Source organism: Tenrec ecaudatus, chromosome 15 (genome assembly GCF_050624435.1).
Source record: "Tenrec ecaudatus isolate mTenEca1 chromosome 15, mTenEca1.hap1, whole genome shotgun sequence".
NCBI classification, from domain to species: domain Eukaryota; kingdom Metazoa; phylum Chordata; class Mammalia; order Afrosoricida; family Tenrecidae; genus Tenrec; species Tenrec ecaudatus.
Genome location: NC_134544.1, coordinates 25,636,448 through 25,663,814, shown reverse-complemented (window position 1 = coordinate 25,663,814; position 27,367 = coordinate 25,636,448). Strand labels below are relative to the sequence as shown.

At 49.0% G+C, this 27,367-nt stretch overlaps 1 protein-coding gene across 1 annotated transcript; it reads right to left on the bottom strand.

The window, feature by feature from the left end:
* Positions 1 to 571: 571 nt before the first annotated feature.
* MRO (maestro) lies at positions 572 to 25,625 on the bottom strand. The gene is made up of 7 exons (XM_075532571.1): positions 25,322 to 25,625; positions 15,119 to 15,221; positions 12,993 to 13,139; positions 10,754 to 10,936; positions 7,193 to 7,348; positions 4,455 to 4,562; positions 572 to 3,879 (listed from the first exon to the last, which is right to left on the bottom strand). The coding sequence occupies exons 2-7, from the start codon at positions 15,215 to 15,217 to the stop codon at positions 3,826 to 3,828; spliced, it is 747 nt and encodes a 248-aa protein (XP_075388686.1). The 5' UTR covers positions 15,218 to 15,221; positions 25,322 to 25,625; the 3' UTR covers positions 572 to 3,825.
* Positions 25,626 to 27,367: the final 1,742 nt, after the last annotated feature.

Genomic DNA, 27,367 nt, shown 5'->3' with positions numbered 1-27,367 from the left:
CTCTGCTGTCTGAAGTGGCGGAGGCAGAGAGCAGTAGGCAGAGGCTGGGACAAGAGAGTGGTGGAACAGCACTGAGGCCATGAGACTAGGAAGCAGAGCAGCGGTGGGCTTCCTGGCCCACAGATGTCCAGGGCAAGGGACCGCGTGGCTGAGTGGCTGAGGGCCGGAGTGAGAGGCTTGACTGCTGGCTGAGGAGAGATGTTGCTGTGGACCAATGGCTCTATCATTTGGTTTACGAATCCTGGCTGTGGTAACCCGTGCACTCCCTGAACAAGCCCCCGTCAATGTGAAAATAAATAAGCAAAACCCACCGTCATTTTATTTGTCACTTCTCCACAGGTGAAGGCAAAGAATCCCCAGAGGACGAGGGGAAAGGTGGACTGCCGAGGATGGACAGTATCTACCTGGGCTTCCTGAAGCACATCACTCGCGGGCACTTTTTTTTCTAGTATTCATTTTATTTTTAAAGGGTATGGCTTACGTGTATTTTGCATAATCATACCATTTTAAATGTCGTACACACTTATTGCAAAAAAAATAGAAAATATAGAAAAGCACAAATATGCCTCTGTCTTAGTTACAATCCTCATTGCTCAAAGTTATGAATCTGCTGTATCTCTCCTTCTGAGACAGCCAGGTGTGCTTCATACATGTGGGACCTGCCTGTCACCGTCAATGAGTCCACTTCACTGGAATGCCCCACGGTGGTTTTGTCCACGTTCATAACCAGGAATGGTCTCACCTGTTCAGGTCTCTGCTTCCTCCTCCCTGGCCTTTTCCCTCTCCTGCCTCCTTGTCTTGGAGAACGTCCCATCTCGTGGACAAGCTGACAACAGGGATGGAGCTTTCTGTGGATCTGTAGCTAGCGCAGCAGCGCTCGGACATTCCCTTTGCTTTCTTTCAGCCTTGTCAACTGCTCTAATGTTGGGAAGCAAGACGCCTCACAGCATCATCTTGAGCTTGGCCCTCAACCTTGCAGGCACGACAGAATACAGAAGCATGGCCGTCACTTGCAGATCAGATACAAGGAGGGAAATGAGGACACTCTTATCAGAACAGGCGCCTCTCAGAGTAATAGTTTGCAATGAGTTTTTCATTCTCCCCCACGCCCCACTCCCAGTCGACACCATTTATGAGCACCTTCAAGGTTGTATGAGAGGCACAGAGTGAAACGACTGTGTCAGCAGTTGACAATTCAACAGGGAACACACTCATGTAGATTAAAAAAAAAACTTTCAAATGAGATAAGATTTATTAATAACATACAGCTGCTAGGATATTCTGTGAGTTTAGATACAAGCTCTTTCTTGACTAAGAGTATTTGACATTTGACCTTAGCCTCGGAGTCTGGATAAGAGATGTACGTGAACTGTGCGTGCACTGGGATCTGAGTGTGCATAGGTGGATGAGGGAGGCAGATAGAAGCAGAAAGGACAGCCTGGCCAAAGGCATGGGAATGCAAGAGACTGAGCAGAGCCCGGGAAAGGGAGAGGAGCCAACGTTGGCTGAAGCAAAGGGAATAACAGAAGAGAATTCTGGAAAGGAAGGGTGTAAGTCCACGACTCAAAGCACAGAATATCAGAGTAGAGTATGCACTTCATTCAGTTTACAATCAGGAAGCATTCTGTCACTCAGCAAATGTTTCTGAACCCCATCAGCTATATTTCAGGTCTTGCAATGGACAAAGTGAGATAAGCAATTAAAGTAAGGCATGTTCCTTGGTCTCACAAATGAACCCCATATAATTCTGTAGAGTTTAGCTTAAACTCAAAGAGAGGGGGGAAAGACCTGGTCAAAATAGCAAAATTTATCATCAGGAACTCTTTGAGTTCGTTCGCTGGTGTGTGACAAACTACTTCCGGAGCTGATGACCTATGACAATTATTTAATTACCAGCTCACAGCTCTGCAATTTGGGAAGGGCTGGGTGGAGACCATCGGGCTCTTCTCCTGTGGGTCAGCTGGTATAGCCGGCTTGAAGGACAGAGCTGGAATAACCAGTGGAATCACGTGTCTGGGGGCTTGGTATTCACTCTGGGTTGAGGTCCTCAGTTCCTCTCCACATGGCTTCTCCAACACCTGACAACACACAGCCACCCGACCTCCTCCTGAGTCAGTGTCCCTCCTGAGAACCCTGAGGCCATGCACCCCACTGTCAGAATCAGGAGGAAGAGAATGCATCCCACCGGCCACCTCCTGCATCCCAGGACTTCTAGGACACATCTAGGGCAGTAAATGGAGTGTCCATTGCCCCTGGTTCTCAGCATGACATTTAAGACCTCCTTGTAGCTTTTATGTCCCTCTTATGTCCCCATCCTTGGTGATCGTTCCATTTCCCAAACTAGACCCCATGAGCTGGGTGTGACCATCAAGTCCAGAGTGGGCTTGCAAACATCTGTCACTTGGATGTAATCTGATTGGAAGCTGGAGGAAGTAAGATTTTTATTGAAATTCTTTATAAGAGTTGGGTGACCCCCCCCTCCTACAACTAGAACTGATCACCCCAAAATGGATTCTATAATCAATATATGATTAATAAAAATACACAATTAGCTTGTATAAATGGAATCAATACAAAATGTACACAGTCCATGTGGAAGCAGCAGTTCACTGGATTTTCTCCCAGAGAGAGAGAGAGAGAGAGAGAGAGAGAGAGAGAGAGAGAGAGAGAGAGAGATAGAGAGAGAGAGACTCTGGCATCGTTTTAGCTTTCTGACCAACCCTCAGTTATCCCATAGAGGCAGTACAGCCTAGTGCTTCAGCACAGCCTCTGGAAGTCAGGTCAGAAGAGCGTCTTTTAGTGTGTCACCTGAGACAAGTCCCCTAACCTCTCTGAGCCATGGTTTCCTCATCCATAAAGTGGGAGTAAGAATAGTGCCCATCCATGGGTTGGATTAAATCATACTTACAAAGCACTCAGTACTCAGTAAGCTGAGAACACACTCAAATATGCTACTTATTATTAGTCTAAATTACCATCAGCCTGAGGATTTTAATACATGCTTCATAGAGAGATATTTTCTCCCTCTTTGTTAATTCTTTTTTAGGTTGACCTTGAAGGAGGAGACTCTTGAACCTTCTGAGGCGCTAACAATATCCCTCCCAACCACCGCTGTGCTACCGTCTTGGCTCGCTTTCATCATCAAAATGGGTCTTGGCACAGAAAGCAAGGGACTAGAAATCAGCAGCAAATGAAAAATCAATTTAAACTGAACACAGCAAAAAATAATAATAATAAAAATAAAATAAACTGAACACAGCTTCACAGAGAAAACAACTCACCGCCATCGAGTCGATTCCGACTCATGATGACCTTGTAGAGCAGAGCAGAACTGCCTGCCCCTGTGGGCTTCCAAGGTTGTAACTCTTGGCAGGAGTAGAAAGGCTCATCCACCCTACAGAGCGCCAGGCGGTTTCAAACTGCGGACCTTGAAGTTGGCAGCCCAATGAGTAACCGACTATGCCAACAGGGATCCTCGTCAACTGAAGGTAGCAGTTATTCCCTGACCTCAGAAATTAGCTGGTTTAAATGACAGAGAAGACCCCAAGAAGGACTGTGCTGAGAAATCAGGACTGCATTTACAAATACCTGCAGCACATTGCAGCCAGTGTGTGCCTTCTCATCAGCGGTGCATGAAGAGAAGACGAAACACGCCTGAGCCTTGGTTAGAATGGTGCAATTCCACGGTGCATTGGTGTCGGCACTTATTTTCCGAACACCTGATTTTCTAGCCTAACTACGTACATCAAGCCCAAGAGGCTGCCGGTGGGACTCAGAGGAGCGGAATACAAGACCTCAGCTCATGAGCTCCCTGCTGCTCTGTGTTCACAGGATCTTATTTGCATAGAAGAACTGCAAGAGCTCTGGATGGTAGTGGCTCTGAAAGAGATTAGCAAAGAAGGTACAAGTGAGACAGCGGGGTTGATAATAAAATATCTTGACTATATAACTGGTGGGCAGTTGTCACATGCAAAGCTGAGGGATAACCAACCAGCCTTGCCTTCCTGCTCTGAGAAACAGCCGCATCGCCACCTGCTTTCACGCAATTATGTGACTTGAAACTGCCAATCGCGCTTGCGCAACAAACTCAAAAACCTCACTGCCATCGAGTCGATGCCGACTCGCAACGACCCTACGGGACAGGGTAGAACTGCCCCTATGGGTTTCCGAGACTGACTATGAATGGACAGAAAGCCTCCTCCTTCCCCTGAGGAGTGGCTGATGGCTTCAAGCTGTGGGGCTTGTGGTTGGCAGCCCCACATGTAACCACTGTGCCATCGGGACTCCTAGCTTGCCGATTTGCATTGCAGTCACAAGCCCATTGAACGTGGCATGTGATTGGCCTGAGTCCTCCTGCCGGTGTGACGCCTGTGAGCTTGCCCGCCTGCCTGACGCACGTACAGCGCCCAGGGAGGACCTGGACGCGAAGGGAATGCGCTCCGTTGCTCACTCACCAGCTGCCGGCAGACTTTATGGGTCCGCCTTTCTTCTTCGCGCTCAGAGCTGTACTCCTTCCGCTGTCTCAAGTAGGGGGAACAGGCGCGCAAAGCCGCTCTGCAAGCCTGGGAAGAGAGAAGGTTACCAGCGTCCAGAGGAGAGAGCTTTCGAATACCAAGGGAGGAGCCCTGGTGGCCCAAGAGTCCAGTGCTCAGCTGCTGGCCCAAAGTCGGTGACCCAACCCCATCAGCCACTCGGAAGGAGGAAAGGCCGGGGACAGCTCTCATGGAGAGGGTAACCTTAGAAACCCGATGGGGCGGTTCGACCCCGTCCCATGGGGGTGGGGAGGCTAGGATGGCACACACCAACAACCTTCTTCTGAGACAGAGAGGCTGCCCCATAGGATTGCACCCAATCTAGGTCCAGGGGCCATCAGGGATGTGCCAGTGACTTCCAGGCAATTTCAAGACACGAGGGAGTAGCCCCCAGAGCTTTGAGAGTGCGCATTGTTTCCACCAGAAGAGCACCAAGCAACTCACTTGCCCCAAGTCAGTGCACCCAGTGGCATGGCCTGGGACGGTCTCCTGGGTACAGTGAATTTGTTTGTAAACGCAGTTTCGCTCGAACCTTGGTTTTTTGTGTGTGTGATGGCCGACTTAAGAGAACTGCGTGTAACTGTGAAATTTTGTTCCTTGCTCGGGAAAAAGCCACAGAAACTGCTGTGAAGTTGGACACAGCTTCCAAGGGCAGTGCTATGGGAAAACTCGAGTGTACGAGTGGTGTTCTCACTTCCAAAAAGCTGTAGTGTTCACTGATGACAAACCTCATTCTGTATGTCCGTCAACTTCTGAAGCAGACAAAAGTGCCGACTCAGAGTGCATCTGGAGCTCATTCCACCAGGTCAGGCTGTTCATCAAGCTTTCTATTTAGAGGTTCCGAAAACATTGCAGAACACTGTGTGACCCAAAAGGCCTGATTTGTGGCAGGCCGAGAAATGGTTCTGCCACCACGACAATGCACCTGCTCACACAGCCGTCTCAGTGCGCACAGTTTTTGGCAAAAGCAGTATGCCTCTCTTGTGCCAGGCCCCTGACCTCACTCTGTGCGACTTCTTTTTGTTTCTGAGAATGCAGAGGGCCCTGAAAGGACAGCGATCTGATAACTTAGAGAAGGTGAAAAACCGAAGGCGGTGCTGTCAGCCATCCAAACAAATGAGTTGGGAAAATGTTTCCAAGAATGGAATCGCAGATTTGACAAATGTATTAAGTGTAATGGAGAGTCCGTAGAAGATGATAAGGTTGCTTTGTAAAAGAAAAATTAATACATAGCTTTAAAAATTTTATATTTTGGGGGTATACCTCATATGCTTCTTAAGTGGCCATTTCTATCATTTGGAGGCCGGTACAGAGGGCATAACTTTATAGCTGACCAGAGCCCTCGTTAAGATTTATTATTGCTATAGCTGTAGACCCTGGGCGGCACAAACAGTCAACACACCTGGCTGGGTGATCGACTCCCTGCCCCCATCATCCCCGGGAGCCTCATGATGCACAGTTCTACTCTGGCACCCAAGGAAGGAGACACCACAAGTTGGGAGCAACTTGGCGGCAAGTGGTTGGTTCTTGTGACTATCTCACGAAAATTAACAAGGGATTCCTAGAATTCAACTGCTCTCTCCTCTTTCATCTCTCCCTCCCTTTCTCTCCTTCATGCTAAGGTAAAGAGGACAAATTTGGGAAAATCCTTTGCACCCAATGATACAAACACAGTATGCTATGCTCGGCATCCATGAGGACGTTGAGGACAGAGGATGTTACATGATTTGGATGTTGTGTAGACACCATGCCCCAGCTGCAGCAGGAGCTGCTGGCAGAGGCTGGAGGAAGGGACAGCGGTGGCAGTGGCTGAAAGGAGCCCTGTCCTGAGCCACCTGCTACTTTCCTTTAAAAACAAACAAACAAACAAACAAATCCCAGATGGTATTAGAGACACACATGTGGTCAAATGGACCTATGCACCGCGCACCTGGAATATATTTAAAGAGCTTAAGTCCTGGTTTTGAAGCACTCTATCTATCCCACTCCACAGCAGGCCAGAGTATGACCCCTGGGAGGACACATTTGATTCAAGAGTGAAACAAAAATTCCACTGGGAATTGAGAAGACAGGAGTGGGCATTCTATACACTTGGCCCGGTGACAAAAGGTAGTGGGACATGGGTAAACACCCTCAGCACAGGGACTGCTGCCCATGGATCAAACAAGTGCCTCTCAACCCCCAAAGAGCCACGCGGCACAGTAGTTAAAGCGCCTCAGCTGCTCTGTGGGCACACGGCACACCAGTCGGCTTCGATGAGGATTACCGTCTCAGGAACCCTACTAGGCAGCTCTACTCTGTCCTCCAGGGTCACCAGGGTTACTGCGAGCAGAGGGTTGGGGCTATTTTTGTTTCTGTCTGCCCTCCCCCTCCCCCTCCATCAACCTGAGTGTGTAGCACTCCGCCTGGTCCTGGGATCGGGCAGGTGGCTCAAGAGCAAATGGAAAATCACAATCTTTGCTTGATTATTGTTGCTCCGGTGACATCATTGCCAAGGTGTCTGTGCGGGCCTCGCATGAAGGCACCGAGCCTAGAACAGGCCTGGCAGGAACCAAAAGGGTTTGGTGGCCCCACTCAGCCAGGTGGCATCCCAAGCCCCTTGGTGACGAGCACAGAGGTGTCACGCAGCTGCTGGGTGGGTCTTGGTCAACGCGTCTTACCTTGGCGACCTGAGGATTTCTGTCCCGTAAGTGGGCCGTGAGGGAATCTTGTGTGCGCTTGACCTGAGTGGTGAAAAATTTCTTCCATTTCCGTCCAGCAAAGGCAGCCAACTGCCCAAACAAGACAAAGGCGGAGTATCTCAAGTTGTCATTCTCCTGTGGGTCCCGGCACCCCCCAAAAAAAAAAACACAGCAAAACCCAGGTTATCAACCAAAGCAATTGAATCAGAGAGTTTCCCACCAACCCACTCAAAGCACGTCAAACAAGGCCGGTTATGAGGCCCTAGAGGTCTGAGCTGTGGAGGGGGCTCTGGGAGAGGCTCTGGTGTCTTCAACAAAAGTCTTCCCCGTGGCTAGAGAGTCCCCGCTTTTGTTCACGATCCAATATGTTGCAGACATTACGCATTTATGTGGTTCAAACCTCACTGTAATCAAGAACTCAAGGAAGAGGTAAGTCTCCCTTCCTACTCCTCTCGGCCTGCTACCCTATGTGTATCCCTCCAGAAAGCTTAGAAAAATATGTCAGTCCATATTCCCGGTCCACATCTTTCCGTAAATGGAAACATGTCACCCCCCTGTCATAAGCACCTGGTTTTTCCACCAAATAATCTATCTCGGAGCTCTCTCTACAGCAGTCTACAGAGTTTTCGTTGTTTTTCTTGTCCATGCTTTTTCTACACCACCTTGCAGTCAACGCCTTCTGGTTCCTGGTCCCACATGTGCGCCAGGTCACCATCCCCTCTTTACTTTCAGCCTCAGTTTCTCCTATCTGGAGTTGTTGCTGCCAGGGTCTCGGTTCCGACTCACGGTGACCCCCTGCCCAACAGAAGGAAACACCACAGGTGCTGTACCGTCTTCTCCGTCGTTCTTATGTTCGAGCCCCACATTGCGGCCACCGTGTCAGTCCCTCTTGTTGAGGGGCCTTCCTTGGACTTTGTCTACCCCTCCACGTCACCAAATAGGATGTCCTTCTTCAGGGACTGACTGCTCTCTCCCGGCATGTTCAAAGTAGGTGAGATGAAGTCTCGCCATCCTTGCTTCCAAGGAGCACTCTGGCTGCACTTCGTCCAAGCCCCTCTGTCCGTTTCTTCCCCCAAACACCTCCCCCATCTCCCTCTGTTCATTTGCTTGGTGGGTTGTGGCTGAGCACAGGTCATAGACCTATTCTCTCCAAGGTGAGTTGTCTGGGACAAAACTGACCCTTTCCAGGGGGAGGACATGGAAGCCCCAAGCTCACTGCTAAGTAACAGAGAACCAAGAGTTACCTGGCTCATGGTCAGGAGATTTTTATGTGCATGTTTCCTGAGCCTTTCCAGTTCCAGAGGGGCCTGCGGGAAGGTGTGAATTCCCCCGCAGAACCTCCACTGCCCCTGTCCTGGCCTCCAAAGAGCACAGATTTGCATCTTCTTTCTCTGTTTGAAATGCACTCGTATGTCACGAAAGACTCCAAGATCCATGTCAGGTTTACTTTTCCTCCTGTTTGAGCCACTCCGACCAATATGTAGCTCTGAGGGGTCAGGACTCTGGAGGGCAGATCGGCATATTCTATTGGCAATGCATGGTGCTTTCCATCTTCTCCAACGCCACGGTTCAAATGCACCACTTCTTCAGTCCTCCTTAGTCAAGGTCCAACTTTCACAGGCACACGAGGCAGGAGGCAGGCTCCAGTCAGGCGCACCCTAGTCCTCCAATCACGTGCTTGCACTTCAGCACCTCTAGAGAGGTCGTGGGCAGCACATCTGCCTGATACAACAGGTCTTTTGATCTCTTGACTGCTGCCGACATGCCCCCCGCCCCCGCCCCCCTACACACACACCAGTCCTAAGGAAGACTCTAGTTCTTTGGTTGTGTTCTTTGTGGGCTTGTCTGGTGCTCATTCCACGTGAACTGTAAAAGTACTTTTGACCATTTCAAATGCCTGAAACAACCTTTTTAATAGGTCACAGCAAGCATTTCAGCATAGCAAATGTCTGTCTTTAGATTTTACATCTACGTGACTTACTAAGTTTCTATTTTCTTTTCTAATGTTCTTGCGGAAGGAGGCCTGGTCACATCGTGGTTACATGTTGGGCTACAACACGCACGGTCGGCAGTTCAAAACCACCAGCTGCTCCGTGGGAGGAAGACGGGATGTCTGCCCAAACAGTTACAGTCTCAGAAAGGCACAGGGCTGCTGGGAATCGGCACTGACTCGGCGGCAGTGAGCTGGATTGAGTTGGAGTTTTATTGTGTGTATGTAGACATATTCACACAGCTGTAGGCATATATGTGTGTGTAGATAAAAATATAGATGATGCAGATTTAGAGGATGTGGAGATAGATAGATAGATAGATAGATAGATAGATAGATAGATAGATAGATGTTAGATCGATAGATTGATAGATAGATGATAGATAGATAGATAGATAGATAGATAGATAGATAGATAGATAGATAGATGGGACAGACTAAGTTCTTAGCTTGTATGCAGGCCAGAGCTGACTCCTCAATTTCTGACCAAGCTGCCCAGCAGAGCACTCTGGGCCCAGGCTCTGTCCTCTGACGGGAATGTTCTCTCCTTCTCTCTGGTCTCCCTGTTTTCTGAACTCCTATCTTTCGATCCGCTCTGTGGAGCCTTTCTTTCACTCCATCTAAAAGCAATTTCTCCTGCACCTGAGCCCCCTTTCACTTTATCTGTGATCCCCTGAGCGTAGGAACACTGGTGGCGCAGTGCTTAAGATGACAGCCGTGAATCCCCCTAGGGAGCAGTTCTACTCTGCCCCACAGGGCCGCCGGGAGTTGGAATGGACTGGCTATCAGCAGGCACTCAGCCTGTCTTGTCACCTGGTAGCTAGGTGTGCAGTGTCTTAGAGTCAGGGGGTCTGATTCTGTTTCCACGTGTTAACCCTACGAACCTGGGGCATGTTACCTAACCCTTCTGTGCTTTGGTTTCTTCCCATAGCAAACGAGGGTCATGATAGGGCCTGCCTCACAGGACTGCAGGAGGACAATATGAGATGACCCAGGTAAACAGCCTGGAATGCAGCAAGTACGTGGTGGATGCAAACTATGGTTATTGTCACGTTTATAAGAGAACATCATCATCATCATTGTAAGTGCACCTGTAATCGCTTCTCCACCACCAACCCACCCAGACTCACTTCCATCGAGTCAAGGTCAACTCATAGTGACCCTAGAGGACAGGGGAGAACTTCCCCCTGTGAGATTCCCAGACTGCAACTGTTTACAGGAGTCGAAAGCCCCGTCTTTCCCACGGAGCAGCTGGTGGCTTTGAGCTGCAGACCTTGCAGATCGCAGCCCGGCGTGTAACCACTGCACCACCAGGGCTGCTCTTTTTATTAAAATGAAATCTCCTTAAGGGGCAGTGATGAAATACGACCCATGCTGATATGTCCTCCACCCCATCCGACCCCCAGCACACTAGCAGCCTTTCAGTGAGATTCTTTCATAAATAAATAATCGCTTCCCGAGAGACACATCACCCAGGACTCTAGCCTCACACATCCGAATCTCACTTTGGTACCAACAGCCCGGAGTTTTCTGGGGTCGTTTGCACTTACGTCATCCAACAAAGTCCTGGTCTGAAGCGTCACGTCGATGAAGAAGGAGCCCAGACCTTGCCCCTGCGTCTTGCCCAGGATGGTGCTCAGGGCCTTCAAGCTCTCGTGGATGACCTCAGAACTCAGAGGGTCATACAGCCCCTGCACCAGCACGTCCAGGATGACCTTCTTACTCCTCCTCACCTGTGATCAGGGGTGGGAAGGCATGAGTGGCGTACACAGGGTTGCACAGGTGTGGAGAGGCAGCTCTACTTCGAATGTCCCAATAAGCACGCGCCGGGGAGCCGTGCCTTCCCTGGGGATCTGCCACCGCGATTCTCATTCAAATACCAGTGCTTCCGTTCATCTACAGGGTCATGTCTTGCAGGGGTCAATCTGGGCTTATGGAGGGGGAAGTAACAGAACAGTCTGGAGCAGTGGCTCTCAACCTTCCTCATGCTGCGACCCTTTCATACAGTTCCTCATGTGGTGGTGACCCCCCAACCATAAAATTATTTTTGTTGCTACTTCATCACTGTTGTTTTGCTACTGTTATAAATCATCATGTAAATACCTTATATGTAGAATGTATTTTCATTGTTACAAATTGAACATAAAGCATCATGATTAATCACAAAACAATATGTAATTATATATTGTGAAATATTTATTTCTAATGACAAGTCAATGAAATTTTGTCTTGAAGCGTGGTGTAGCATGGCTAACCGTCTTCACACTGGGTACTCTATGTGGGCATTTCTGCATGTGAGCGGACCCACCTGGAGACGGATGGGGGACCGGTGTCTCCATTCCTAATAACATTGGAAAGAAGTGTTTTCCGATGATCTTAGGTGGCCCCTGTGAAAGGGTCCTTTGATCCCCAAAGGGGTCTTGACCCACAGGTTAAGAACCACTGGTCTAGAGCATGACCTAGACCATGGGAGGGGAGGCTGGGCAAGGGTCCTTTGAACTTAAGTGGGCTAAGGACCGTGGCAACACTGGACCCCCTCATGGTGAGCGGGAGACCATTTGCCTCAGTGCTAGCAGACAGAAGTTGTGACCATGAAGAAGCACCTCCTAAACTCACACATCTTCCACCAGCTGGATTTTGACAAGGACGCTAAGTCCATTCCACGGGCAAAGAAGAGTCTCTGCTATGTAAGCCTCTGCTGGGGGTTCCACACGCAGGCAAACGAAACAGGATCCGCACCCGGACCAAACACTCACACAGAAAGCTCAAATCGATGAAGAACTCAAATGCGCAAACTAAAAGCATCAAATTCCGAAGAGCAAGCAGGGACCACGTTGTCAGGCCCAGCCCTCCGCAGTGGACTGCCTGCAGTGACAGCAAAGCCCTCCGCAGTGGACCGCCTACAGTGACAGCCAAGGCACAGACGGCAAAGACAAAATCATCCAGGGGGCTTGCTCAAAACTGAACACTTCATCAAAACCGAACTCACTGCCATGGAGTCAGTGCCAACTCATAGCACAGGGTAGATCTGTCCCTGTGGGTTTCTGAGACTGTCGCTCTGTAAGTTAGTAGAAAGCCCCGTCTCTCTCCTGGGGAGCTGCCAGTGGTTTCAAACTGCCGACCTGGTGGTTAGCAGCCCAGTGTGTAACCACTATGCCACCAGGGCTCCTCAAGTAAAATTTAAGGGGAAAAGAAAGGAAAATGAGTATCTACCTTGTTGTGAGAGGAGGCCTACTGGCGTAGGCTGCTAACCACCAGGTCAGCAGCTCAAAACCACCTGCAGCTCCCCAGGAGAAAGATGGGTCTTTTATTCCATTGACAGTCTCAGAAACTCACAGGGGCAGTTCTACCCTGTCCTATAGGGTCACTATGAGTCAACATCGACTCGATGGCAGCGAGTTTGGTCTGGTTTGGTGTGGTTTGCTTGCAAGAGGCCATGTGCAGACAGCGGTGGTGGCCTCTAGGATCAGAGCCATCCAGGATCCAGGACCCCAGTCTTCTAACTGGAAGGAATTCAGTTCTGCAACGAACACCTGGGCATGGAATGAGACCTCCAGCTTCTGAGGGAATGGAAGCCCAGCTGACACCTGGATTGCAACCTACTGAGACCCTGAGCAGGGGACCCAGCTAGCCGGACCTGGCCTCCCGGCCCACGGAAACTGGGAGACCAATGTATGTAGCAACGTGCTATGCAGCGATAGCTAGCCAGTACATGTAGTGCCTGAGGCCAGCGCTCAGGAGGGCACACCTCCAGCTTGGAGGTGGTGTCAAAGGCACTGCCTCTCCTACCTTGTCTGGGGCTTCCCAGGCCAGCGTGGCCAGCCCTTTCATGGCCGTGTGCCGCTTCTTGGCACTGGGGTCCCGGATTTTCTCTGCCAAGACGAAGAACATGTTCTTCCGAGGTTCCCGCTTCTGGAACTTCAGTTTCCCTGAGATCTGTTGGCGGGAGGGTCAAAAACGCACTACCTGAAGGAATGCAGTCATGCTCCACAGCACGCCCAGTCCCTCGCTCTAAACCAGCGCTTCTCAACCTGGGGGTCGAAGGACCTTTCACAGGGGTCGCCTAAGACCATCGGAAAACACATAAATATTTGACAATAGATAATTACATATTGCTTTGTGATTAATCACTATGCTTTAATTATGTTCCATTTGCAATCATGAAAATATATCCTGCATATCAGATATTCACATGATGATTCATAACAATAGCAAAATTACAGTTATGAAGTAGCAATGAAAATAATTTTATGGCTGGGGGGGTCACCACAACATGAGGAACTCTGTGAGAGGGTCGCAAATTTAGGAAGGTTGAGAACCACTGCTCAAAAGAAAGTCTTCTGGTGACTGGCTCCATGCCACCCTGTCTTCCTCCACCTAAAGGTGCCTGGTTTTGTTGGAAATCAATGGCTTTGATCTACAGAGTCACAAGATGGGTAGTTTGGGCATGGTTTCATAATGTATATTGGTGAAGAATTGCTTGGTTTGATCTAAGTGATGAAGAAATTGATGGTTTGTGGAACGATGAAGAAGGAGACCCTAACGCAGCTGTGGTTGTGAGTAGATGCTGAAAGGAAGGGCCATTTTTATGGGTTAGATTGTGTCTCCTCGAGTTACATTGACATCCTCGCCCTGTACCTGTGAATGGGCCATAGATGGAAAGCAAGCACTTGGAAGACAATGGAGTTTCCTTAACCTGAGGTCTTACTGGAGTTGGGCCCTAATTCTACATGACTTGAGTTGTTCGCTGGATTGCGAACCCCAAGGTCACCACCTTGAACCCACAGCCACTCCAAGGGAGTAGCCAGTCTTGTAAACAGGTAGTCTCGGCAGTAACTGGATTAATGGCTCCTTGGGCTTGGCAGGGAAGATGAAGAGATATTAACAAGGAGTTCAAGAGAAAAGGAAATGTTTAAAGCAGATGGTGGCAATGATCTTATACCTCTTCTTTATATGATGGAATTATTTAATTGTATTATATATGGATTATGTTCCCAAAAAAAGATTTTTTGGGGGGGAAGAGTTATAGACTCCGAAACCCACAGGGGCAGTTATTCTCTGTTTGATAGGTTCCCTGTGAGTCAGAATCGACTCAATGGCAGTCGGTTTGGTTTGGGTTGAGCAAGCTGTCTGCAGATCCCTCTCGGTCTCCACAGCCTGATAAGGAGATCGGGTGATTCCCAGCTTCAAGATTAATCCAAAAGACTCATCCTTGTCATCATTCATCTGATTATCCTTAAGTCAGCAGCAAGCTGGAGTCCCTGCAGCTTCTTCTTGTCCCCATAGAAGCAGGTGATCCCAGAAAAGTAAACCATCAGATCAAAAGGATCCAGGGCTGCCGGGGACGCGGGGAGAGGGAGGCCCTGGGGCCAGGAACCCAGAGCGAGTTTCTGGCTTGGGGACAGTAAAGTCGTGTGTCTCACTCATCCTGTGATGGTGGGCATTATACTGTTGTCACAACCCACAGGGCTGTCCAACACCAAGAATGGAAAGGGCAGCGTTTCCTGCGTAACAATGTGCTGACGATGGTTCATCGATGATAGCCAACCTAAGTACTGCTCCACCGCCACCGCCGCCGCCACGTGACTCACAGGAGGAGACACGGGTGCTGGGGACAGGGCAGCGCATGGCCACTCTCTGAACTTCCTGTACAACGTTCCCATGCACCCAAAGCTGCTTTTTTTAAAAAGCCTACTTTTTCATGAATATATGGATAAATGTTTTTAAAGAACTTCCCTGACGAATGGAAAACTCGTTTTCCCTGCCAACTTTCCCTCAAACCACAATAAGATGTTCAAAAATAAAAGGAGAAAATGGCCCCTCGTGTTTGTCAGCGGAAAGCCCCAGCCAGGCAATCCCACAGCTTGCATCATGGCTCAGGAGAGGGGCCTCTGCTGATCCTTGGGGGGTCAAACCTTGGCAAAGAGCGACATCACGGGTGTCCTTGGCTTCTTGGACTGGGAGGACGGGGTGCGAAGGGGGTGTCCCTGGGTTCTCCTTTTGGTCTGGTCCATGGAACTGGAAGAATAAGAAATCATCTCATGAGCCCACAAACATACTTCCAATCACTGCCAGTGACACACGTTCTTCTGTGGCCGGGGGGCCGGGGGACCGGGGGCCAGGGCAGGGAGGGAAGGAAGCTCCATTCCTGCCGCCTTTCTTCTTGCAAGAGCCTCCCACTTGGGCGCCTCCGTGCAGGCAGGGGTCAGTGCGTCGGAGGGAGAAAGACATGACAATTGGAAGCAGCCTAGAGGAGCGCTGTGTGGCCGACAGAGGGCCCTGCCCTCCGGTTCACAGGTCAGAATCACCAAGCAACGCGATGCAGACTCCTGGGACCTGCCAATGGTTTCCACTTGTATATAAAGCTCTTTCTTATATACATATGAGTGTCTATGAATTTGTTTCTCTAGTCCACCTAGACTAACACAGGAGAGAATCAAGATATACATGTATGTTTGCATATGTAGAGAACAGAGGAAAGTACACAAGACACTTTACCAAAGATTGCCTCTGAGGTAAAAAACTAAGGGTTTGAGGTAGGAGGGAGACTTACTTTTTGCATTTTTAAAAGATAGGTGTTTTCTGAGTGTAGCAGGTGCTCCCCAGCTGATCCACAGCCTCATTTGGAGTCCACCTGGGTAAACCAGAGTCCTGGGAGGTGCCAACTGATGACACATTCAGCTGCTAGCCAAAAGGTGTGAGGGCCAAGGGGGAATCAATCACAGGATCAACATCTAACCCCCGCCCAGGGGGAAGAACAATAGAAAAGAGGGTGAAGGGTGACAGAGGACGATGTAAGATATGAAAATAATAATCTATAACTTACCAAGGTTTCATGAGGGAGAGAGGGCGGGGGTGGGAGGGGGGGAATAAAATGAGGAGCTGATAGCAAGGGCTCAAGTAGAAAGAAAATGTTTTGAAAATGCCAATGGCAGCATACGTGCAAATGTGCTTGACACAACGGATGAATGCATGGATTGTGATGAGATGTAAGAACCCCCAATAAAAGTATTTTATTTTTTTTTAAAAAGAGAAAGAAATCTAAAGGTTTAAGGTTCAAGTTCACTTGAGGTGCTGTGGGAGAAAAGCCTGGCAGTGTATTCCAAAACATCAGCCACGAGAAGCCCTATGGATCATAGACCCTGAGTCCCATGGGTTGCTATGAGCTGGAATCACCTTGATGACGAGTGTTTATTTTGTGCAGAAACCCCTCCTGTCTAGGGGGTCCCACAAAGACTCCTCCACACACCACTTCCCAGGCCCCCTCCCTCTGCCTCCAACCCGACCAACAGACTTCCCCCCACTTTTCCACTGGGGGAGGTGTCAAAATAAAATCTCAGAAAACTACACCCTTGCCAATTTCTGTATGTTGGATTGAAGATATTCCCACAAAGTCACTGTACCAAGAACAACTCGTTGACATTCCACCATTTCAGGGGAGCAAGAAACAGTGCGACTGAAAGAAGAAGGCCACGCTGTGCGGCGAGCATTAGCCAAAAACAAAACTGGAGGAAGTCATGGAATACAAATAGAAATAGCTCAACAGGTCAGTAGAGCACTGGAAGGGCTTACTCATCTCTGTTAACAAATCTAGAAGACAGCTAATTGGCCAACTGACTGGAAGAGATCTATATCTGTACCCACTCCAAAGAAAGGTGACCCAACAGAATGCTCAAATGATGGGACAATATCATTAATGCCGCAAGCGAGTAAAATTTTGCTGTAACAAACGTTACAGCAGCACATCCACAGGGAGCTGCCAGAGGCTTAGGTCAGATTCCGAAGAGGCCCTGGAGCAAGGGTTATGATTGCTGATGCAGGAAGACCCTGAATGAAAGCTGAAAATACCAGGAAGATGCTTATTTGTGTTTTATTGACTATGCCAAGGCATTTGGTTGTGTGGCTCATGACAAACTGGATCACCTGGAGAAAAATGGGAATCCAAGAAGACTTCATTCACTGTACTCATGTGGAACCTGTACGTGGATCAAGAGGCAGCTGTGCAAACAGACCAAGAGGCCATTGCATGGTTTAAAATCGGGAAAGGTGTACATCATGGGCGAATCCTCTCCCCATATTTACTCAATCTGTGTGCTGAGCAAATAATCAGAGAAGCTGGCAAATATCAGAGCTGGAGGACGGCTTAGTAACAACCTGCTGCAGGCAGGCGACACAGCCTTGCTTGCAGAGTGAGGAGGACTTGAAGCACTTGCTGATGAAGATCGAGGATTGCAGCCTTCGGTGTGGATTACAACGCAGTATAAAGAAAACCAAAACCCTCACAATTGACCAACGAGTCCCATAATAATAAATGGAGAAAAGATTAAAACTGTCAAGGATTTCCAGCCATGCTCATGGAAGCAGCAGTTAAGAGATCAAACAAGGCGCTGCATTGGGTCAGTCTGCGGCACCAGGCCTCTGCAAAGTGCCGAAAAGCAAAGGGGTTAGACTCAACCCATAGTGTGCTCCATGGCCTCAGGTGCGTGTGAAAGCTGGACATTGGACAGGAGACTGAAGAGTGGACGCTTTTGAACTGTGGTGCTGGCAACGACTACTGAAAGCACCAAGGACTGCCAGAAAGACAGACAAATCTGTCTTACAAGCAGTCCAGCCAGAATGCCCCTTGGAAGCAAGGGCGGTGAGGCTTCAGCTCATACATGTTGAGCATGTTGCTAGGAGAGACTGATCCCTGGGGAAGGCCACCCTGCTTGGTAAAGTAGAGGGGCGAGGAAAACGAGGACAGCCCTTGGCAAGAAGGACCGACACCGTGGCTGCAACAACAGCTCAAACATAAGAACAGTCGTGAGGATGGGGCAGGACCGGGCAGTCTTGTTCAGCTGTGCACGGGGTGCTATGGGTCCGTGGAGACTCAGTGGCACTGAAACAACAACAGTCTCACAGACTTTCCCATTAATGTGACCCTCGTCCATTAGTATACCTTGGAATCACCCAGAGGACTCATTAACCCCTGCCCCCCGAATCTTATGCCCACTCCCCCAGCCCCAGCATTTCTGATTCTGTCAGAGGCCAGTCATCTGCACTGCTAATGAACTCCCAGGTCTCCCTGGGCTGTTACTCGCCTAAGGACCACACGTGGAGAATCGTGCATGAAGAATTTCTGGCATGCCATTTCTCTCCAGAATAAACTGGAACCAAACAACAACAACAAAAACCCCTCACTGCCATCAAGTGGGTGCTGACTCATAGTGACCTCCTGTGGGTTTCCAAGACTGTAACTGTTTACGGGAGTAGAAAGCCCCGTCTTTCTCCTGAGGAGATAGGGATGATTTGGAACCACTGACCATCAGAATCTGAGCCCAATGCATAACCACTACCCCACCAGAAAAGGGGATCTAAAAATTCACATTGAGGCCAAAAAATGCTTGCTTGTTTCTTTCTGGAAGTTTCTTGATACAACCTATGCATCCAGGGGATCTATCCCTTGTTGCATCTGGAGTGTGTTGGATGGGAGCCGGCAGGTGCCTGAGGACAGGTCTGTGAAGTACAACAGAAGGAAAGCTCCCTTTAATAGGTCACTCAGCATGGAGAGCCCCCACGTCTCATTAGCAAACAGCCGATGTCTCTGGTTCTCTGCCTAAGAAAGCTCTGCCTGAAGCATTGGCACCATTGAGAAAGAAAACAACCCTGCTAGTCAGTGCCCAGTACCCGCTGCCCGGATCACAAGACTTACCTTCTTTTTTTCAGCAAGATTTGCAAAGCAGCTAAGGGCAGAGCCGGCCAAAGCAGCTTCCCTGAGCTAAAGAAGCCAAGCCTCCCACCTCGGCACCTCTTAATAAGCTCGCCTAGAACCAAAGGACAAGTCCTGGTGGCGGAGTGGATTACAAGTCGGGGTTCTAATCACAGTCACTCTTCAGAAGCACAGAGTTTCTCTCCTCCCGTGAAGAGTTACAGGCCTGGAAAGCCCCCTGGGGCAGTGGTCTTCTGCCCCATCCTCTAGGGTCGCTGTCTAGTCTGCAGCCGTGAATTTGCCTAGGGAAGCATGTGGCCCGGGGACACAGCAAGCCTTCCTGGTGATGCAAACAGTTTGCACGCCACCACCAACTGAAAGGGGAGTGGTGTGAGCCCACCCCACTGTAGCTTGAAAGAAAGGCCTGGAAGTCCGTATCCGGAAGGCTGTTGGCCAAGAGAATGCTACAGACCACAGTTCTCCTGGGTAGCAAACACCTGGGGGGGTATCAGAATTAGCAGGACAACCACAGAAATTTTTAAAGATATCGGGCTAGTGGTGGCAAGCCGAGTTTGAGACTAGAAAATCTAAACTTAGAATCGAAATGTCAAACCGCCCCCCTCAAAACAAACACCTAAATCCATTGCTGTCCGGTGGATTCGGGCTCACTGCAACCCCATCAAACGGTTGAACTGCTTGATAGGGCTTCCGGGGCTGGATAGAAACAAACTTGATCTTCCATTGTTCTCTAACGGAGCGGCCCCTCTTGTGGTGGTCAAGTACTCAGCCGCTGTGCCGGCTGGGCTCCTACACCTGTTGCCAGTTTCTTTTCTTTCTTTGTTTTTTTAAACAATTAAATCATTTTATTGAGGGCTCTTATCACAATTCATGCATACATCAATGTGTCAAGCACTTTCGTGCATTTGTTTCCCTCATCATTCTCAAAACATTTGCTTTCTACTTGTGCCCTTGGTATCAGCTCCTCATTTTCCCCTTCCTCCCTCCCACTCCCCCCTCCCCCATGAACCCTTGATAATTTATAAATTACTATTACTTTGTCATATCTTATACCATCCAACACCTCCCTTCACCTACTTCTCTGTTGTCTGTCCCCCAGGGAGGAGGTTATATGTAAAGCCTTGTAATCTGTTCCCCCTTTCTACCCCACCTTCTTTCCACCCTCCTGGTATCGCCACTCTCACCACTGGTCCTGAAGGGATCATCTGTCCTGGATTACCCATGTTTCCAGTTCCTATCTGTACCAGTGTACATCCTCCGGTCTAGCTGGATTTGTAAGGTAGAATTGGAATCATGATGGGGGGGAGTAGGGGTAAGCATTCAAGAACTAGAGGAAAATGGTATGTTTCATCATTGCTATACTGAACCCTGACTGGCTCGCCTCCCCCCAGGCCCGCGACCCTTCTGCAAGGGGATGTCCAATTACCCACATATGGGCCCTGGGTCCACACTATGTACTCCCCCTCATTCACAATGCTATGATTTTTTTGGTCTTTGATGCCTGATACCTGATCCCTTTGATGCCTCATGATCTCACAGGCCGGTGTACTTCTTCCATGCGGGCTTTGTTGTTTCTCAGTTAGATGACTGCTTGTTTATCTTCAAACCTATAAGACCCCAGACTCTATATCTTTTAAAAGCTGGACACCATCAGCTTTCTTCACCACATTTGCTTATGCACCCACTTTGTCCTCAGCGATCAAGTCGAGACAGGCTGGTGTACTTCTTCCATGTAGGTTTTGTTGTTTCTCAGCTAGATGGCCACATGTTTATCTTCAGGCCTTTAAGACCTCAGATGCTTTCTCTTTTGGTAGCTGGGCACCATCAGCTTTCTTCACCACATTTGCTTGTGCACCTGTTGTCTTCAGCAATTGTGCCTGTGCCAGGAAGGTGAACATCTCAGACTACTGAATTGTTAGAACAAAGTGTTGTTGTGTTGAGGGAGTACTTGAGTAGGGGCCCACTGTCCATCTGTTTCCTCAATACTAAACCTACAAATATATGTACATAGATCTATTTCCCCCTCATCGTATAGAAATATATTTACATCTGCATATGCCTGTATTTAGATCTCTATAAATACCCTTTACCTCCTAGTTCTTTCTTCTATTTCTTTGTACTTTCCTCTTGTCCCATTATCATGTTCAGCCTTCATTTGGGTTTCAGGAATTCCTCTTGGTTACATTGTCCTTGATCCAGCCCTGACAGACCTCCTAAACCCTCCTTGCCACTGATATTTGGATCACGTGTTGTTCCCTTGTCCTTGGGTTTGTTAACATCTGCTTCCTTCCCCCCACATCCCATTCTCCCATGTTCCCCCAGAACTGTCATCCCATTGTTCTCTCTTCTGACTTGTTTATCCAGCCTATCCCTTCCAAGGAGACATGCGGCGACAACAATATGCACCATCACAAGACCAAGTACTACGAAGCAACAATAGAAAATAAAACAATAGCTATAACAAGAATAACAACACAAAAAGGCAACAACAACAACAAAAACCCTATAAATAGTTCAAGGTCTATTTGTTGTCCTTTATGAGTGCTTTCCAGTGGATTCTGATGGGGTACCATGCTCTGGCCCCACATCTATCCCTGGTATTCCCTGGGGACTTCATTGATCTGCTCCCCCACTGCTCTGCCCCCAGTGGCTGACTTTGGCTTAGTGGTCTCAGGGCGGAAACAATTCCCGCTGTGTGTCTCTAGTGTTGTCCCCCATGGTGCTATGGGTCAGTGAGGAATGCTGTGTCCGGATGGTTCAACATAAGAAAGACCATTAGTATTATTTGCCACATTGAAATGAAAAAGTATAAAAACCACATGACAATATCAATAGATGTGGAAAAAGCCTTCTACAACATCCAACGCCAATTCCTGTTTAAGGCACTCAAGAAGATAGGAATGGAAGGGAAATTCCTCAATATAATACAAGCTATAGGTGAAAAACCAACAGCTAAGGTGGTAGTCCATGGAGAAAAGACGAGATCAATTCTTCTGAAAAGGAGACTAGACAAGGATGTCCCTTGGCCCCATAACTATTTAACATCATACTGGAGGTCCTAGCTAACAATATATGGCAAAAAGGACATCAAAGGTATTCATCTGGGGAAGGAAGAAGTTATATGATTCACAGTGATATGATTTTATACATGGAAAACCCTAGAAGTTCCACGAGAGGAGTACTGGGAGCAGTGGAGGAGTTTGGCAGAGTAGCAGGTTACAAGGTTATGTTAGACGGGGTTCTCTAGAGAGATAAAACCAGATTGCTGATAATTTTATATATATATATAGTTGAAAAAATATATATATTTATAAAGATAGATATCTAACACAAGAAATGAACAGTTAAATTATAGACAGATAGATATATAATACAAGAAATGACCAGCTAAGTTAAAAACAGATTGATATATAAGAAATGAACAGTTAAATTATAAAGCAGTACAAATGACTCAGTGTGACTCACTCCCATGAGATAGCTGTGAGACACTAGCAGTCCTTCAAGTGGTGAGGGCCGTCGGGTAGTCCTCTAGAGAGAGAGAGCTAGGCTATTCCACCACAGGCAGCAAACAGGAAGGCAGGTCACCAACCATCAGCCAGGTCACCAACTGTTAGTCTTCAGCTCTGGAGATGTAAATTTCATTCATGTGGTCTTAAAGGGACCTCAACTTACAGCGACACAGTCCACAGGCTAGGCGTCCCACAGGTAGTGTGCCCTTTAAACTGAGGCACAGAACAAGCAAGGCAGCTGCACACTGGTCCGATGATTAAAGAGCGAGAGACAAGAAAGGCGAGGCTCACCAAGCCACTTATCTCTCCGCCCTTCAATTAATCCCACTTGTGTTTATCGGCCAGGCTGGCACAACAAACTCTCTCAAAGATCAACAAACAGAAGTCCATGCACTACTATACACATCGAACAAGGCCACAAAAGAGGGGATCAAGAAGGTGGTACCCTTCACAATAGCCAAACACAAGTTGAAATATTTAGTGATATACCTATCTGTATGAGGAAAACTATAAAACACTATTAAAAGAAACCAAGGATGACCTCAACAAATGGAAGGAGATCCCATGCTCGTGGATCAGCAGACTCAATATTGTAAAAATGTCAATTCTACCCAAGACACTATATAAGTTCAATGCTATCCTGATCCAAATTGCAGCATCTTTTTTCAAAGAGCTGGAAAAACAGATTACCAACTTCATATGGAGAGGGAAGAAACCAAGAATTAGCAGAGAACTCCTCAAGAAGAAGGACAAAGCCGGAGGGTTTTCTTTACCAGACTTTAGCAACTACTGTACAGCCTCAGTGTCAAAATAGCATGGTACTGATAATGATATTCAGACCAATGAAAAATGATTGAAAGCCCAGAAATAAAATCATCAGCATACAGAAAACTTATCTTCGATAAGGGCCCCAAAAATATCAAATGGGAAGTGAATGCCCTCTTCAATTCGTGGCACTGGAAAAAAATGGATATCTACCTGCAGAAAAATGAAGCAAGACCCTTACCTCACTCCATGCACAAGGATAACTCAAGGTGGATCACAAACCTTAAGGTAAAACCCCAAACTATTAGGTCCATTAATGAGGGAATTGGGACAAACCTGAGAACTTTGGCACAGGGATTACATAAGCTATCGGAAATAGGGAAGGATACAAACACAGAGGAGACACAAATTGACCAGTGGGACATACTAAAGATAAAATACTTGTGTACATCAAGAGAATTCGCCAAGAGAGTAATAAGAAAGACCACAGAATGGGAAAACATCTTCAGCAATGATATATCAGACAAAGGCCTTATTACTAAAATGTACAATACTCTGCTAACTTACAAGAAAAAAAAAACAACAATTGTCCACTCAGGGGCTGGGCAAAGGACCTGAACAGGAGATTCTCAAGGGAGAAATCCAAATGGCCAATAAATACATGAGAAAACGTTCCAGATATCCAGCCATAAGAGAAGTGCAAATTAAAACAACTATGAGATACCACCTGACACCCTCAAAAATAGCCCAAGTCAAGAAATCAGAAAGTAACAAGTGTTGGAGGGGATGCGGAGAGACAGGAACTCTTGTCCACTGCTGGTGGACCTGTACATACGTACAGCCATTATGAAAATAGATTTGGCGATATCTAAAACAGTTGGAAATTGAGCTACCTTATGATCCAGCAATCCCCCTAATGGGCATGTACCCAGAAGAGACAAAAAACAAACCACTGCCAGACATCTATGCCTCAATGTTCATCACGGCACAGTTCATAATTGCAAGGAGTTGGAAACAGCCTAAATTTCCATCGACAGACAGAAGGATTAAAAAACTGTGGTACATACATACAATGGAGTATTACGCATCCCTAAAAAGCAAAGCAGAGATGACCTCATGAAGCACATCGCTGCAGGAAAAGAACTGGAGGAAATTATGCTGAGTGAAGTAAGCCAAGCACAGAAGGACAAGTTCTATATGAGTCCTCTGAGGTAAGCTCAAAAACTCCAAAAGGGGCATAGGGAGGAAGTTCTGTATACATGTGACCCTGGGGTGAGGTCCAGGTCATATGGCAGGGGCAGACAAAACTCAGGAATACTTATGGTAGCCCACTAAAAAGGGTGAGGGGAGACATGGGTAGCCCGGGAACAGGGTACTAACCCACACAGGGGGCGGATGCCCTTTATATCTCCACAGGGAGAGAGGGACCAGACTTCAACCCGGTGCTCCAAGACAAGATTGCAACCCAGTGACATGAAGCAGGGAACCAATAGAGAGGCCTGAGGGGCCGGCCCCATTACCTACTAAGTGGACACCACCACCCTCCCCTCCCCCAAAAGAATTCACTTCAGAGGACAGCACTGAAGCTACAGCTCAAGGAGAGGGACTTGTCTGATCAGAGCACACAGGAGCCAGCGAGGGGAGCAAGGAAAAAAAGACTGAACACATCCTGGCCCACCAAGCCCTGAGGACAATGTTTCTGCCCAGAGCAGCAATGCAGAGAGATGACCACAGCTGCCAGTTTCTATCCAGCTCCAGGACAACCTCTAGCACGCTGGCCAACTGGGCTGGGCAGGCTGCGTAAACCAGAGTCTGACAGCCGCATAGTTTAGCTTCCCCTCTGCCCCTCCCATCCTAAAGCTCTTTGCTGGCTTAATAGCATGAGCGGGTATCTATTGCTGGATTCGATGACATTACGAAAAGACAAAAATACAGCTTAGGCGTGCACGTCGGCCAAGCCAGGTGACTTTGACCCCGCCAGGTGACTGCACTCTTAGGCAGGACGCGGTTCCCTCGGGGTGGCTCCCAGGACACTGCCCTCGGGGTGGCATTCCTGGCTGGCTGTGGGACACGGGTGGTGGGGGGAGGGGCACCTGGTTGACACCCTCCCCCGCCCCCACCCCGCAGCGGCACCTTACCTGCTGCTCCACCGCGGGGCCGCGGGACTGCAGACCGGGTCCTCCTTCCGGGCGACTCCTGGTGACAGCCAAAGGTGAAGACCCGGCCCAGTGGTCCTAGCCCTGCATCCCTCCCTAGCGCGGAAGGGCGATCTGAAGAGGAGCAAGCAGGACCTGTGCCCGAGGAAGCGCACATGCGGGAAATTCCGGCTGCAGGGTGGGGGAGAGAATGACCTTCGAGGGGCGTTGGCAAGGTGGTTTCAGGTGGCCACAAGCATCCCTGCGCTATTGACTTCCTCCGAGAGCGTCCTGGGAGTGTCCCCCAACCCGCGTCCCTTCGCAGCGCTCCGCCGCGTGCTCCCCGCCTCCCGGGAGCCGCACCCGCGCTGACTCTGGCTCTCCGCCGGCCGCGAAGGCGCGGCCACTAGATGGTGGCAGCGCCCAGTGGACGGATTCCAGGAGCCGCGCCGCGTGCCCCGCCCGCTCCGCCGCAGCGGCCGGCCTGGCCAGAGGCCAGAGCAGCGTGGGATCCCGGAAGGGGACACCCAGTTCCCTCGCTGCCTCCCTGTGGCTGGTTGTTGTGTCCACAACTTGAGCTTAACGGGCTCACGCCCCTTCCTGCTCTAAAAAACATCCCGCGTCTTGTAAGGAACGGCTTAAGCTCCCCATACTTTAAAGTGGTGCATTGATTTTTAATTTTTTTAAAATTGTAAAGCTTAAAGTCCTGGACTCTATATTCCACTTGCAGAATTTGAGAGCCACCCTTCCCGGTCCCTGGGCCCTCCACCCAATAGCCATAAGCATTTATTGTCTGGGGGCACAAGCAGTTCACACCCGGGCAAAGGTTGAGGGTTCAAACCCACAGAGGTACTGAGGAAGAGAAACCTGCACAGAGTGGCATGGGGCCCGCCAAGAAAGCCCTGTGGAGCGGCCCTACGCTGTCATACCTGGGTCATCCTGACTCTCAATCGACTCCACAGCACTGGGCTTGGGTTTTGAGTTTCTTTACTGTCTGGCCCTGCGTTCGGTCATGTGGGTTACAAGAGAAAGAACTAGGGACCGGGGGTGTTTCCAAAGATCTCTGAGCTGATTGTTAATGGCAATTGGTGTTATTGTTGACCGTCTAATCCCACAGCGACCTGACTCACAACAGAACGAAACACCGCCCGGTCCTGCACCATCTAAAAACGTGGTCAGGATTACACAGGTCATCTTGTTCAAACCTTGCAGCCATCCTGCTCGAGGTACTGGTATTACCACCCCCATTTTAAGGATGAGAAGACTAAGGCAGATGGCCTTGCCCATTCCTGTAGATAAGTGGTGGTGCACTTAGAATTCAGCCACAAGCAAGCCAGTGTCTGGGCTCTGGCTCTCAGTCACGCAGCGAAGGTGCTCAGGAATCCCGTTGGGATGTGGTTGTTACAGGTATGATGGAGGCCGTTCTGAGTCACGGCAGCCCTGTGCCCAGCAGCAGGAAACACTGCCCGGTCCTGTGCCAGCTCACCATTGTTCCTATCCTTGACCCTGTCGGAGCCGCGTGTCCACCTTGTCGAAGACCTTCCTGTGTCACTGCCCGGTTGCTTTACCAAGCCTGCCGTCCTTCTCCAAGCACCGGGCTCTCCTGACAACACGTCCAGAGCAAGAGGAGGTCTCACCATCCTTGCCCCTGAGGAGCACTCTGGCTGCCCTTCTCCTGGCACGATCAGCATCGTGACCATGTGTTCATTCTGTCCATGAGGTGGTCAGGGGCTCACTCCTCTGAAGTGGACAGCCTAGCCCTTCTTCAAAATCTCTTCCTAGCCTGGAAGCTCTGCTGAAACCTGTTCATTCTGGGTGACCCTGCTGCCATGTGAGACACCGGTGACACAGCTTCCAGCGTCACAGCAACCGCCCAGCCACCGCTGTATGACCAACGGACAGACAAGTGGTGGCCAGCTAAGACACATGTGGACAACACTAACCCCGAGAAGAAGCTAAAACAGAAGTGCGCCGGGTGAAGGGTTAAGAGAACAAAGGGGATGAGGGTGAGGGTGGAGGGAGGAGAACTGAGAAAAGACATTGGGGTGG

Bases quoted from the DNA above. Each gene is read 5' to 3' on its own strand.
- MRO (XM_075532571.1), bottom strand. From the start codon at position 15,217: ATGGACCAGACCAAAAGGAGAACCCAGGGACACCCCCTTCGCACCCCG. The intron at 7,349-10,753 runs GTAAGTGCAAAC...CGGGACCCACAG, and splicing joins CCAGGACTTTGTTGGATGAC to GAGAATGACAACTTGAGATA. The intron at 4,563-7,192 runs GTAAGACGCGTT...CTCTCTTCCCAG, and splicing joins GAAATCCTCAGGTCGCCAAG to GCTTGCAGAGCGGCTTTGCG.